Consider the following 14,094-nt stretch of genomic DNA (forward strand, 5'->3'; position numbering starts at 1 on the left):
CATTAAAATATTTACACTATTTTCATAAAATATTCTAACAAAACTGACTCGTTAATAATTTATTTGTCTGCCTCAAAGAATGGCTGCCTCGCAACTTAAAAACTCCTACTCAAAGAACACTCGGATAAGGTTTCGTATAGATCAGCAAAGTCCTGTGAACTATTGCACAGAGGTAACTCATGCAGTTTTACCTACTGGGATTTCATGAGACCATAAAGTGATCTAGCGTTTTCCCGTACTTTCTGGTAAGAGTTTTGAGCCCTGCTGACATAATTATCAATATTCTAATGGCGGTAGAATTTTTCCTCACTGATCACTAAATGTGTTCGCTGTGGTAGTAGCTTTTATCATTTTGCCTTGCCTACTCCTTCCAATAGTTCAGCAGTTTTACTTCCAGGATGCACGTGGATTCCAAAATAGTTGCCATGGCTTTTGTCTGCGCAGTTGTCATCCAAGGAGGAGTCCCAAGTCCCAAGTCTCAAATCCAGTCCAAAATGTAGTTCCAGATAATAAAGTGAGCCTGCAAACAACCACAAAATGGCGGATACGGTTCCATCTTTTGGTTACCCAAAATTTTCCTTGAGTGAACCGCGATTTGATCAAGTAAGTATAATTTTGTCAAATTGAGAAAATCCCAATAGCTTTCATTTTAAGATCGCTCGATGTTTTGGTGGAATTTGATCAGTAATTAGGTATTTCTCTGCAATAATGCACTCTCAAATTGATGTCTCCATTCTCTTAGAAAACCTATTTGGGACGATTGAAGCGTTGCCTTGATGTCACAGATCCTAGAACCTTGTTTGTCAGCGAGGTCTGTTTATTACATGTTAATAACTTGCTAAAATTCTAAATGCCGTGAAGCGTTGCAGGTATAGTGAAGATCAACTGAGTTGACTATCTTAATGTAAATTGGCCTCCGTAGAGAGGTAAAAAAGCTGACGTTTCGAGCATTACCCCTCGGTCAGAGCGGATTCGCTCTGCAAAAGCGCTTACGTTCGAAACGTAATTTTTTTTTCTTATCTCTCTACGGTGGCCTATTTACATAATCAGCTACCGTCGCAACACCACTGTTTCTAAAGAAACATACCCCTTTGTTTTAGCGTTACAGATAGATTAGAAAGCAATTATAGATCTAAAATCGATCATGATTGTAGTCAGTTTAGTAATTTATTTAATAAGCAAAATAATTAGCTCTTTATACAGCCTGCATATAATTATCAGAACCCTCTCTGTCATTCTTTGATCATGAGCTTGTTTGTATTTTAGAAAAAGCTTCAAGACTCCATACAGCTTTTGAAACAATTTGAAAATGGAACCCTACCTCAAGGAACAGGGGATCGGAAGGTAACTGATGTCAGTTGGTAGAAATGAAATGTCGTGATGGTGTGTGGGGGATGTGTTGGCTTTATGGTTAGTGCACTGGACTCAAGGTCATGAAGTATGGGGTCTAAAGCCTGTCTGGGTCATTGTGTTGTGTTCTTGGGCAAAACTCTTTATTTTCACAGTGTCTGTCTCTACCCAGGGTATAAATGGGTACTAGTGACTTGTTTGGGAGGCCTGATGAAATGTCAAGGGGTAACCTTGGGGTGGACTAGAATTGAATTCAGGTGGAAATGGTAATAACCCTGGTTGCTTTATAGTGTGGAAACTGAGATGAACTTTATCACATCACTAGAGCCCAATTAAATGCAGTCACTGTGAGTTGGTATCACTGTGCTGCTGCAGGTGCGGGGATATCTAATGCTGTGGTAATGTGCTCACGTCCCATTGCTGTGACTGTAAAAAAAGAAATGTGGAATTCTAACTCAGGCATGCAGCAGATAGGCCTCCAAATGAATTCTCAATCTTATTGGCTTTATATGGATGAATAAATTCACATTGATCATCGCTATTGTGAGTGTAAATTGCAAGGCAAATAATTGCATCACAGGGATACCAACTAACCAGGATGGCTAGTTGGTTAGTTAGTCTGTTTTTCATATGTCACTGATTTTTTTGGGCTGGTTATTTACATGAGTTCTAATCCAAACCACAGTTTTTTGCAAGTAGTGGGCTTAATGATTCTCTATAAGTGGGTTGATATAATTAAAAATTTGTCCCTCCACAACTAGCTTTAGGCCCTCTTGACACTGTGCACAAAAGTAATTGTTCAGATGAAAGGTTTGGCTAAATTGAATATGGCTTAGAATGTGGTTTTGTTATACAAGGGCTAAACTTTGTTTAAATAACAGGCCCTTTGAGTTTGGCTCTGCTCCTAATTAAGACTGCATGGTATCTGCATTAATGAGAAGATGTGGGTTAATAAGTTTAGGCTGAAAGGTTACAATTAGTTTTTAAGGTTAAATATTCCTGGTTAATTGATGATTTAATGTTTTCTTTTTTTGCTGATAAAACAAGCTGTGGGAGGCAAGAAAAATCAAGGAGGTAAATGTGTTTTAAGATGTTTATAAAATTATATGGCAAAGGGTTAGTGGATATTATTTTTGAAGGTAATTGAACTAAGTGGGGTGCAATTTGGTCTGAAATCATACACAGATTTCCAAATTTGAACAAGTGCACAGTGGAAGTTTGATTTGAAATCAGAAAATTTAATTGCCCAAAAACAGGATTTATGTCAGTGGAAATATCTCACTTTTGCTTTTGTAAAACTTTAAGAACTTTAAATTCATCCAGTTTTTTGGATAAAAAGAAAAGTTTTGGGGACAAAAGATGAAAAATTTGCCTCTCAATGGGTTCTATGTCTTTCACTTCCTGCAATTTGATTGGTGTCTTTAAACAAGCCTTGAATTCTGATAGGTTGTTTAGTGTGAATTGAGAATAAATCACACTGCTGAGAGCCAATCAGATCACAAGGATCACCAGGTATTTTAAAATGGATGTAATGGTGGGCAATATTTAGACCTTTGATTAGATTACAAAGTGTTTTCTTGTTGCTTCAATAGGCCATCATTCATCCCGACACAGGCCAAAAAGTGTTCATGCCTTTCAGAATGTCAGGTTAGCAAATGCATAATTTACGGGAAGTTCTATGATACAGTTGGAGTAAGTGCTTAAATCTTTTCAGAACCAATTTTCTTATCACTGCTGTTACTGGTTTTCTCTTACAGGTTATGTTCCTTTTGGAACAGTTACAGTGAGTTGTATGGTTGATTTATTTCATCTTTAATGGTTTTTTGAACTCACTCTAAATGTGATATATTTAAGTTCTCCAATCTTTCCCAAAAAAATTCATTCTTGAATTCATGCATTATAATCCATTAGGTTGTGGGAATGCTGTTACCTGCACCATCATTGAGGACAGTTATATTTTGGCAGGTGAGTTTGCATACATACATACATACATATACTTTATTTATGCTTGAAATTCACAGTGTAGCTGTAGAGCTAATTAATATCTTTGAGAAAATAAGCTAAAATAAAATAAAATATGCTATATTACAATTCCAATATTATTTATAAACTATATACAACATTATGCATGCAGTGGGAAATATATAATATGTAGATCTACTGTGGCAAAAGCTTCATATCTGAGGATCTCCTGCTTGAATTCTTGTTTTATAAAAGTTGATTTTATTTTTAGCAAGGGCAGGACAATTAAGGGACATAGTGGTATAATGGCATGTCTGGCTAAGGATTCCAAGGTCTGGGTTTGAAACATGACTGGGTCATTGTGTTGTGTTTTTAGGCAAGACAATTTTCTCTTACCCAGTGCCTCTCTCTACCCAGGAGTATAAATGGTACCAGTGAACAGTCAAAGAGGCTTGATGAATTGCTGGGGGTAACCTTTAATGGACTTGATACTCTCAATCTCTTCCAGCAATGGAAACTAGAATAAGTTCTGGCAAGATGAGCCACTTGACTCAAGTGCAGACTTAAACCTTTTTTAAAGACATCTTAAAACCTGGCAGTAGCCCAACTGACCAGAGCTTAATGCAGTGTCTGTAGCATGAAGAGCTAGAATTGTTGCTTCTACACCCCCTTCCTGCTTTCCCTCACAGTTTCCCCACAATTTTTCTGGTGTTCAGGTTCCCACTCAATGTTTGCATGTGTGTTGTTTCAGTGGATGAACCAAAGTCACAATGCAGCAGTGAACTACTCCAACAGAAATGCAAGTAAGGTTAGAAGTTGTTTCATTGTTTTATTGTTAAGAAAAAGTAATTTAATGTATGAGTGAATAATGATTTACTGCACATTAAGTTTTGGAACTAATTGGTTTGTTTTTCTGTTTATCTTTTATCTTAAGCCAACACCAACCAGCAGATTTTTGTTGAGTTATTTTGGTGCTGTCACTAGTGCAGTTACAATTGCGGTAAGTCGGCTTCTGAATTAGAAAATTATCTGATCAAAACATGGCTGCAAAACCTGCTTTGCCCAAATTCTCTATAAAATACAGATCTCAGTATCTCCAGGAAAAATCAGATTGCTTAATCAGTTTTTGACTTTTTTGATTCAACTGAATGTTCAGTCAAGAAAAATATTGTAATAGTAGTATAAACTATTGAGTTATTCATTGTTAGACTTTTTTCCCTTTAGCTTGGGCTAACTACCCTGGTTAAAAGAGCAAAGATTTCCAATCCTTCCATGAAAGCTTTACTTCAACGATTAGTAGCTTATCCAGCCACAGGTATTGTAGATTTACAGTTTTTCCTTCTTTCGGGTTCAGTTTTGTGCGTGTGCGTGTGCGTGTGCGTGTGCGTGTGCGTGTGCGTGTGCGTGTGCGTGTGCGTGTGCGTGTGCGTGTGCGTGTGCGTGTGCGTGTGCGTGTGCGTGTGCGTGTGCGTGTGCGTGTGCGTGTACTTGCGTGTTCGTGCGTGCGTATTCGTGCGTGCGTTCGAATGTGAATGTTTTGTGCAGTCTTTTAACTTCTTGGGAGTTTGTTTCTTTCTGATTGCTTTACAGCAACTGCAAACATATGTAATGTTGTACTAATGCGAAACCACGAGCTTTTCACGGGAATTGAAGTAAAAGACAAAGATGGGAACGTTGTGGGAACGTCAAAAATAGCTGCTCGAAAGGTAAATCGTGAAGATTACATTCTTTAGTGCGAAGATCCCCGTCAGTGATTGCACTGCTTTGCACTTAGTGGTTGCTTAACGCAGCTATGAAAGCTCGCGTTACTTGTTTGTGAAATTTTCCTGTTTCTTTTTCTCTTTTTTCATTTTTCAGCAATGTTTGTTCTTTTTCTTTTCAGGCTGTTTTTGAAACAACTGTAACTAGAATTCTTCTTCCTTTACCCGTCCTGGTTATTCCACCGTTTGTTATGCAACTTTTAGAAAGGTAACATTTGCAATTTAAGTTCAGTCGGAGCAACGTTCTCTTGGAAACTAGAAATTTGCGAATTGTTTGGTTGAACAAAAAGGCACTCTTTGTGCCATATTTCGTTTCGTTTTCCGCATTTACCGTAAGATTGTCCTAATTTAAGATTTTCCTGTTAAAATGATAATAATAAAACAAATAAACAAACAAAAGAAAAAACACGCACGTAATTTTTGAGACCAAACTGCCTAACATTCAAACTCCTTGTTACTAAGTTACGGGAATTGGGTCTAAGATCAAAACAAAGACTCCTACTTGATCAGTCTAGGTATTTTCACCGCCTGTATGCTGGACAATGTATGGATATTATAGGGAGAAATAACAGGTTGATCACTTCGAGAGCTAAAGGGTTAACTAGCGAAAACTCACTAGTTGTTGATTTGCTCTTTTGTACACAGGACTAAATTTATGATATCACGTCCCAAACTTCACCTTCCCGTCCAAGCGCTAGTTTGTGTGGCAGCGTTTGGCTTTGGTCTCCCACTGGCCATTGCTTTGTTTCCGCAAACATCAGAGGTGAGAAACTATATCATTTTAGACGTTTTGGTATGTAGTATCGCTGAGTATTTTTAACGAGTTGTGCCGTATTTTTTCGAGCCCTTAAGGCAAGTCAAAATACCAACGAGTAAAAATACTCGACGATACTACGCACCAAAACTTCTGATTAGGTATTTGTTATCCGACTACTTTTTTTTTTGCTTCCAAGTGATTCTGCTCGTTTCTTGTAAGGCGGAAAAGCAAAGCGGATAGAGAACCACAATGCGGGCAGCCGACTAGTTAAACAGGCTTTTTAAAGTACAAAATAATCAACTGTCCAAATAACCGTACAATACCACAGGATATTTGTACTCTATTCGGGCGTTATTTGTACTCTACTTTGTGCAGTTGGATAATAAATACGAATATTGCTATTGACATGGTTTACAATATTCTTTACTCGATCAGGAGGCTAAAGAGAAGAAAGATCCTCTCGTGTCCAGACATATTTATTCCCGATAGTTGAATAAGCCACTCTGCGTGTCGTGTTTGCATAACTTTCGAGAATTCTGCCAATTATCCGAGTGATTAGATCAGATCTTGTGAACACGGATAAAATCCTCTGTCACATTTTTAATATACGGCAGTTTCGAGAAAGTTTGTCGGAAAAAAGGACAAAAGTGCGTGCAACAATCTCGAAAGGTAATTCTGGGTATGTGGTAATCAAGAAATTTGAGTAAGTGAATAAAAAAATGAATTCATCAAATCCGCTATGCATCGTCCTTTAGTGACGTTTCCTCAGATTTCCCTGAAATTCTAAGGTCAAGGAACCGTGACCTAAAAACTACCCACAATAACTTTCGGGGTTATCACCTCACACGTTTACTCTTATTTTTTTTCTTCGTCAACCTTGCTCGAAACAGTAGAAAATTTAACCTCTTTTTTGAGGGGAAAGAGGATGTGTAGAGGGCCACTTGCGAATCCATAAATGCCGAAGAAGGGAGGATTTTATTGACGGGACGGACAAAAATATGGCTTCCCTCTGTGATATGAAAATTCATTACGAACGTTGTTTGAGTTTCGATGCGTGCTATTTTATCTATTTATTTATGCAGGTTTTGCCGTCTGAACTGGAGAGTGAAATTCAGCAGAAGACAACACATTCAAAGCTTTACTATAACAAAGGACTGTGAAAGAACTGTGAACACTTTGAAAGCAATCTGATGTCTTCGTCATTCAATTTAAAATATAAAAACCAAAATGATTTCATCAACGCCTATTCTTTTGACACATCTAAATGTTTGTAGAAATTATTAAAATCTGCTCCAAGAGCATCAGTGTAACCAATTTTTAGAAAGTAAATTGAATTATGCACGTAAAATGTATTTGTTAACGAATCAAGGGGAGGAAATGGTTTTTAAGTGAATTTCATGTGAAAGGTTTGTACGAGGAAAACGCACTGTCAATTAAAAAACTTTAAAGAACCAAGTACTGATTTAACTTGCAATACGTATTCATTTGTGTTGGTTTTGCTATACGTAGTGGATGTTGAAGATCCGATCCAACATCCGATGGTTTTGTGCTAAGGCTCATGACGTAAATTTACAGACGACTGTGAAACACTTTTTATTGGTTGTCACTGAGTAACGATTCTTTCTGCCAAAAGTGTTAACCAATCAGAGATGGCGCCTAGACAAGAGCCTGATCTGAATCATTAAATAGAACGTCATAAGAATGAGTATTTTCGGCTTCAACTCGTCATTAGAGAATGAGACGTGTAAAAAACCAGATGTCTTTTTCGCTGACTGCGGGTAAGACTTAGAACCTACTGTGACTTGGTCTCGCGTTTTACAGCGATTGCATTTTGGCAAATCTCTTGGTTTTACTATGTTTTCTCCGTGGCTCCTCCTTTTGTGCCGGCCGTTTCCAGGGGTCAAACGAAGCGCGAAAGTAAACAGCGCGTAGCGAAGGAGTTAAAAAGCGAGGGAGGTCTGGATCTGGGTCGGGTTGGGTAATAAACGCCGTTCTCTTCGCGACTCGACCCAAACCTCCCTCGTTTTCGCTCTGCTGCTACTATCACGCCGTTGACTATTTCACCCTGTTTATCTAAGTCAACGCCTAGAACAGGAATGCACTACTACACTATGATTGTTTCAAACAATGTGAGCCCACGATACTCCAGCGGTCAGGATTTGGGTTTGGTTTAGGGTTAAGGTTAGGAATATAGAATTTAAGAAACGACGACGACGACGTCGTGGACAACGTCGGTTAAAAAATGAACTTATATTTTACCTACGAATCTCGCGATTCTCTAAAGTCATTATTCTGTTTCTCGCTGTCCAAGCTATCTCAAAACTGCATACTGAGCACAGCGTTAAATTAGACATGGAAATTCAAAATATTAGCCGTCATCGTTCACATCCTCCAGACAACCCAAAGTTTGGTCATTTCACGTCGTTGTTTCGTAGAGGACGCCGTGATTGGTCAGAACAAGCTCATTATATTTCCTTAAGGCACGCGCCTTACGTCACACGAGTGCACTGTTGAGATATAATGCACGCAGCTCACGTCATTGGTACGAGCGCGCGCAATTCACGATACATTTTATAAAAGAAATAAAAGAAACTTGTTCCTCGAGCATTGTTGAGTCATATAAGCACTTTGGAATTTTTAAGAACACTAGAGAAGTGCTTCCGCACTTCTCTCGTGTTCTTAAAAATTCCCACGCGCTTATATAACCCAACAATGCACTCGGCGCGTTTTTATTTCTTTATTATATACTCAACAAAATATCGCGTTTCTGATTGGTCAATGATGAATGCATAAATAGGTTATAGAGTGCAATAGAGGTTATAGAGTGCAATACGGAGAAGTTGCCATGGAAACACCGGGGAAGCGCCAAATTTGAACACCAAATTATAAAAAAATGGCTGACAGCCGGTTTGCTTTGTCAAACCAAAACATCGTTGAGCAACTTAAAGAAAATGCGAAAAACAGAAACACGTTGAAAGCTACACAGACCTGGTTAAATGTCTGGCAAACATGGGCGACTCAACGAAAAGTAAACCCAAAAATGGAAGAATACGAGCACGAACAACTCGATAAAATGTTGCAAATCTTCTACACAGAAATACGCACAAAAGACGGGTGTGAGTACGAACCTGAGAGTTTAAAATCCATGCTGGCAGCCCTCGACCGCTATTTAAAAGAGCATGACTACAAGTACTCTATTATACGAGACCGAGAGTTTCACCAGTCGAAGTTGGTACTCGAAGGAAAAGTGAAGTGTCTCCGTCAACAAGGAAAAGGCAAGAGACCCAACGCCGCGAACGCACTGACAGCTGAAGAAGAAAAAATGCTATGGAGTGAACAAAGTCTCGGCGACTGCAGTCCAAGAGTTCTTTCCCAGACGATGTGGTGGATCTTGACTCAACATTTTGGCCTGAGGGGAAGACAGGAACACCATTCAATGGAAGTCGAGGACTTCAGTTTTTGTGTGGACGACAGCGGCACAGAGTACGTCACATTTAAAGAAAATCCTACAAAGACGAGGCAGGGAGGACTGAACACAAAACATCGTAGTGTTCTGCCAAAAATGTTCGCTACTGGCGGTCAGAGATGTCCTGTTGAGTTACTGAAGCAATACCTTAGTAGGCGTCCTCAAGAGCTGCGCGACAAAGGTCCTTTTTACCTTGCCATAATCGAAAATCCCAAAACAAATGTTTGGTACAAGAGGCAGCGGCTCGGCGTAAACAGCATCGACAATATGATGAAGAGCGTCGTCAAGAACACAGCTCTGGAAACAAGCAAGAAGAAATTGACTAACCACACCGCAAGGAAGACAGTTGTGAAGAAACTCAGAGCAGCAAGCGTCGAGAGGCAGTCGATAATCCAGGTGACCGGCTACGCAAGTGAAAAGTCTCTTAACGACTACGATGAAGGTAGCGAGAAGGAACAGCGACAGCTTTCAAACATTATCAGCAATGCTCCACAGTCAGCAGCCTCCAGCAGTTTTCCTGGTCTACCAATGTGGTCTTCTCCTGCAACGACTTCAACGTGTGAACAGGTGAAAACAAGCGGCCATGCTTTCACTGTGAACAACTTTCAAAACTGTCAAGTCACATTTAACGTGATTCAGGGGCAATACAGTTCACCAAAGTCTACAAGTCAGAATGTTATTCCCTGAGGCCGATTGAGATCAAACATTTGAAAACAGTTTAGCGGGCTTAAGTACTCTTGCCGCTTTTAATAACTGAAATTTAGCTTTTGAGTTCGGCTTGTAATATTTTCTGAGAAACTTTCAAGAACTTCACGCTTGATTTACCTGTCAAAAAAATACATTTTTGATTGGTTCAAATAAAACATGTGAGCATTTTGGAACCCATTGAAGTGTTTTTTGTAGTACGTAAGGCGTGCAGAGTAGCGCGATGGAGTAATTTTGTCGAGAATATAATAAATAAAAAATCGTATGAACCTGCTCGTGCATTTCGTGATTTATGGTCACTCGTGATGTTTTGAATGTTCTCAAATTGCACTCGCCTACGGCTCGTGCAATTTTGAGAACTTTCAAAACATCACTCGTGCCCATAAATCACGAAATGCACTCGCGTTCATACGATTTCCTATACTTATTACAACGCACGTGCACAGCTACTGTTCTTCTCATTTAATCTTTTGTTTAGAGAGGTTCTCGTTGCTATTACCGTCGTGGTTTTCTTTAACTCCCTAGGTATCACGCTTACCTGGTTTGAAGCAATGTTACGTTGTGATTTCCCTGGAAAGGGCTACTATTGTGTTCGCTTTGACCGTTAGGATCACTTCGGTTTAAGCTTGGTTCATGACACTCAATCGAAGGTTACAGATTCAAGTTTCCAGAGAGAGTCTTTGTAAGCCAAAAACGATCTGATTCAAAAGAGCCGGAGTTTGTGGAGCGATTGTTTTTAAAGTTTATTCAATTCACTCAAACTCCTTAGTGTTTACAACAAAAATAACACAAATGAACTGAAAACAAAGCATGCTTCGAATGGAAATATGCGATTTATCAAAGCTGAAAAGCGACTTATTTTAAGGCCGAATACGGCGGCTGAAGATTTCGCGTCACCTCGTCAACGTGAAAGGCTAACAAGCTCGTAGAGAATTTTTCATCAATTCATGATCAGTTCAATTGAAACTCCCTCGGCACCAGGGACACGATGGTTGAACGTGCGTCCACTTCTCGTCGAGGAGATCTGGGAGAGCGAGCTTGTCTGTTGTGAAGAGGTCGCCTCCTTCTATCCCTCGAGTAATCCCGCTAAAATAAAGAATGAGCACAGCTTCAGATCTTTATTGACGTGCGATGAAGGTAATAACGCGTCCACTTTCAAAGGAAAGAAGACTTTTGTTCCCCTTTCCTTCCCTCTCTTTTACTTAAAGGTATTTTCCTTTCTCAGTTCTGACCGGTTTTGGTCCCACAACCCTCAGTCAATAAGCTCTCTATTCTATAATTATCATCGATTTATGGAAGACATACCAGCATTGTGTTAAATGGGTCAGACTCCTAGTCGAGAGAGATCAGGAGTCATGCGGGGTTACCCGACAGAGCTGGATAACGTCTGCGCATGCGACTTTGGCGCGGAAAAAGGATTTTGAGGCGTTTGCATGTTTGATTTTCAATTCAGTTGGAGAAAGAGCTGAGTTAAGTTCTAACAGAATGCTTTACTAAGTGTAGGGTTCTTAGGATCATATCTGCTAGGTATGTGCCACTGGCCTCTCAGAACCCCCTATAGAATATTCTGTGACCAATTACAGACCCCATCTTATTTACTTTTGGATGAATGTTATTTTCACGATCCCAGCGGTAACAACTTTTTAATTACGAATCTTCCCCTTTTTATATCCCTACTTACCCCCAAAATTCCGAAAATGTGCGAAACCATTCTAATAATTCTATTGAAAATGCAACCCAATTATAGCCAATCTAGTCGCGAAAATACGAACTACCTATTAACACATCTCATCAACTTATTAGTAGGAAGTACTCCCCGCTCCTCCTTCTGGGGCTTTGGCCTTTTTCCTAGCCACCTATGCCGATCTCTACCTCGGTTGATCCTCCGTCAAAACTATCGCACGCTGGTGAATTAATATGCATTGTTTTGAAACTTGGAGATGGCTGCCTTTTGCTACTAGTTTTACCTACCGAAGGACCCCTGTTATACTCATCTTGAGAGCTGTCAGAGTCGTTTTCTTCATAACAATCTTCATCTTCGGTGGCCCAAATGTCTTCATCAGATGAGGAGTCAGTTTCCCCTGAAGCATCTTGGGACTTTTTTTCATCTTTACCTTGTTCTTTACCTTGTTCTTTATCTCTTTTCTGTCTAGCCTTTTTGTCATCAGACTTGGAAGATTTGCCTGGCTTTCTTTTAACCGCGTCTTCGCTTGCAGTTGGATCAGATTCCTTTGAATCGACAAATTCAATCAATTCTTGTGATACATGAAAAATATATAAATAAAAGAAATCATGAAAAGGTTCAAACACAGTCAGGTGGTACCGATTGTTTCGAGGGTGGATAACGCTATTGTCTGAATTCATCTCTATCCGGTGGATAGTGCAGTACGTTTTGTTAACACCTATCTGTTGGATAGCGATTTATCCAAAAGATATTTACCTTACTTGAGTCGTGTGTTCGTTCGTCTTCCGCGTGGTTTTTGGGTCGATTTATAGCGAATTAGGCGGTTTTTACTTCCTTCCCTTTTCGTTACAAACACACTTTCGAGAGGGACATATGTTGGGAAGTGGACGAAATTCAACCGACTAAATCTCTATGAATAAATTTAGCATCCACACGGCAGGCAGAGAAACACACGACCGAAGATTTCGCTTTCTAAATGCAACCGTTACCACCGTTTAAGTCTTTACATTTGCGTAACAACAATATAGCACTGAGCACAGATGTACTCGAATCTCACCCTTAGACCTGCTGTAATCTCGTTCGAGTGAAATGGTATCTTACCGGCTCAATCTTGACAGTTTGAGAGGAAGGCGCAGTGAATGGGCCATTGTGCACTTGATTAAAGTAATGTGTTCCGTCTGGTCCCACAGTAAAATCCACCATGTTACCATAAACTAGCAATGGTGGATTTTCTCCGCTTGCCTGAACCCAGTGCGGGTTGTAATAATAATTCCCTCGATAGGAGTGATTCGGGGTGTAGCTCATTGTATTTGAATGTTTGTTCTGGTAGCACCGTTCCGTTTTTTTGAAACAAGTCGGTTACAGGCACATTCGCATGATTCAAATGCGTGCGTACGACATCACAATGGGCTTCGAGCGCGCGGTTTTTGTGCGCGATTTGCGCGCGCTTACCTCGCTACGCGGGCACACCTCAATGCACATGAAACTTGTTGAACGAAATCACACAACCTTTGGGGCAGTTATGTGCGAAATTTGAAGATTTGAAAAATTTAATCCGGATTTATTTTCGTTTAATTGCATTTCGCCTAATGCTTCATTTATAGATTTTGCTCCACCTCTTCGACTAACCAGATAAAAAACCAAAACCAATGGTGACTTGGACACTCGCCTACTCCCGTGCTTGATGACGCTTGCATGTGTATAAGGTGATTCCTCAGAAAAAAAGGTTATAATTTGTAAGGGGATAATTTGTACACCAAAGTTACGAAGTAAAAAATATAAGTCGGCGAGCTCATTCAAGAGCTGAAGACGATTGTTCCTCTTTTCCTCAATCATTGATTAGGAAATAATACCGTGTTCTTGGAGTAAGCGCGCGCTTATTTGCCTGATTACGTGATTTTTATGCGCAGTACAGGATGCGCAGTGTAATACTGAGAATCCCCTGAACGAATTCCCATTGTCAAATTCCCATTGTCCCTTACAACAATTAAACAATTTGTTCTGATTGGCTGTTTAATGACACTCGATGAGTAAGCGTCTTTCAGGTACTTGAGTGACATGATTCACACTGGCTCCAAGAGGGAATGAGGGCAAATGGAACGAGAAGGGCGTTCTGTTGATCTAGTGCGAACATGTAGACTTGACATAATAACACTAATAGCACATGGACATGAGGAAAAAAAACGGATCTCCCTCTGTTATGCCGTGGGAGCAATTTTCAATCGAATGTCGAAAGAAGCCCGGGACTGCTTTGTGATTGGTCCAAAAACTCGCCACCAAAACTAAAACCAATCACGACTTGGTTGCCCGCATTTTCCCGCACTTTAGGTAGTTTGGTTGGTTTTACTTCGAGTTCTCACTGACTATTTAAGGTATTTTCTTCTCTTCCGATTGGCTGTTGCGATAACTT

The 14,094-nt window shown here is 39.8% G+C and overlaps 3 protein-coding genes across 3 annotated transcripts; 2 read left to right on the top strand and 1 right to left on the bottom strand.

The window, feature by feature from the left end:
• The first annotated feature begins 522 nt into the window (after positions 1-522).
• LOC131800159 (sideroflexin-5) lies at positions 523-7,297 on the top strand. The gene is made up of 14 exons (XM_059117841.2): positions 523-603; positions 743-811; positions 1,267-1,344; positions 2,398-2,424; positions 2,943-2,997; positions 3,108-3,133; positions 3,262-3,315; positions 4,064-4,120; positions 4,247-4,312; positions 4,537-4,627; positions 4,903-5,018; positions 5,195-5,280; positions 5,718-5,835; positions 6,912-7,297. The coding sequence occupies exons 1-14, from the start codon at positions 538-540 to the stop codon at positions 6,987-6,989; spliced, it is 987 nt and encodes a 328-aa protein (XP_058973824.2). The 5' UTR covers positions 523-537; the 3' UTR covers positions 6,990-7,297.
• A 1,677-nt stretch (positions 7,298-8,974) lies between these two features.
• On the top strand, positions 8,975-9,982 carry LOC131773612 (uncharacterized protein KIAA1958-like). Its single transcript, XM_059089554.2, has one exon. It carries the CDS (start codon positions 8,975-8,977, stop codon positions 9,980-9,982), a length of 1,008 nt encoding a protein of 335 aa, XP_058945537.2.
• Positions 9,983-10,951: 969 nt separating this feature from the next.
• LOC131800173 (splicing regulatory glutamine/lysine-rich protein 1-like) lies at positions 10,952-12,989 on the bottom strand. Its single transcript, XM_059117860.2, has 3 exons — positions 12,786-12,989; positions 11,972-12,229; positions 10,952-11,086 (listed from the first exon to the last, which is right to left on the bottom strand). Exons 1-3 carry the CDS (start codon positions 12,987-12,989, stop codon positions 10,952-10,954), a joined length of 597 nt encoding a protein of 198 aa, XP_058973843.2.
• Between the last annotated feature and the right edge of the window lie 1,105 nt (positions 12,990-14,094).

The sequence above is a fragment of the Pocillopora verrucosa genome, chromosome 1 (genome assembly GCF_036669915.1).
Source record: "Pocillopora verrucosa isolate sample1 chromosome 1, ASM3666991v2, whole genome shotgun sequence".
NCBI classification, from domain to species: domain Eukaryota; kingdom Metazoa; phylum Cnidaria; class Anthozoa; order Scleractinia; family Pocilloporidae; genus Pocillopora; species Pocillopora verrucosa.

Bases quoted from the DNA above. Each gene is read 5' to 3' on its own strand.
- LOC131800159 (XM_059117841.2), top strand. From the start codon at position 538: ATGGCGGATACGGTTCCATCTTTTGGTTACCCAAAATTTTCCTTGAGT. The intron at 812-1,266 runs GTCTGTTTATTA...TTTGTATTTTAG, and splicing joins GAACCTTGTTTGTCAGCGAG to AAAAAGCTTCAAGACTCCAT. The intron at 2,425-2,942 runs GTAAATGTGTTT...TTGCTTCAATAG, and splicing joins AGGCAAGAAAAATCAAGGAG to GCCATCATTCATCCCGACAC.
- LOC131773612 (XM_059089554.2), top strand. From the start codon at position 8,975: ATGCTGGCAGCCCTCGACCGCTATTTAAAAGAGCATGACTACAAGTAC.
- LOC131800173 (XM_059117860.2), bottom strand. From the start codon at position 12,989: ATGAGCTACACCCCGAATCACTCCTATCGAGGGAATTATTATTACAAC. The intron at 12,230-12,785 runs GTAAGATACCAT...GTCGATTCAAAG, and splicing joins AAACTGTCAAGATTGAGCCG to GAATCTGATCCAACTGCAAG. The intron at 11,087-11,971 runs GTAGGTAAAACT...TCTTTATTTTAG, and splicing joins AGTATAACAGGGGTCCTTCG to CGGGATTACTCGAGGGATAG.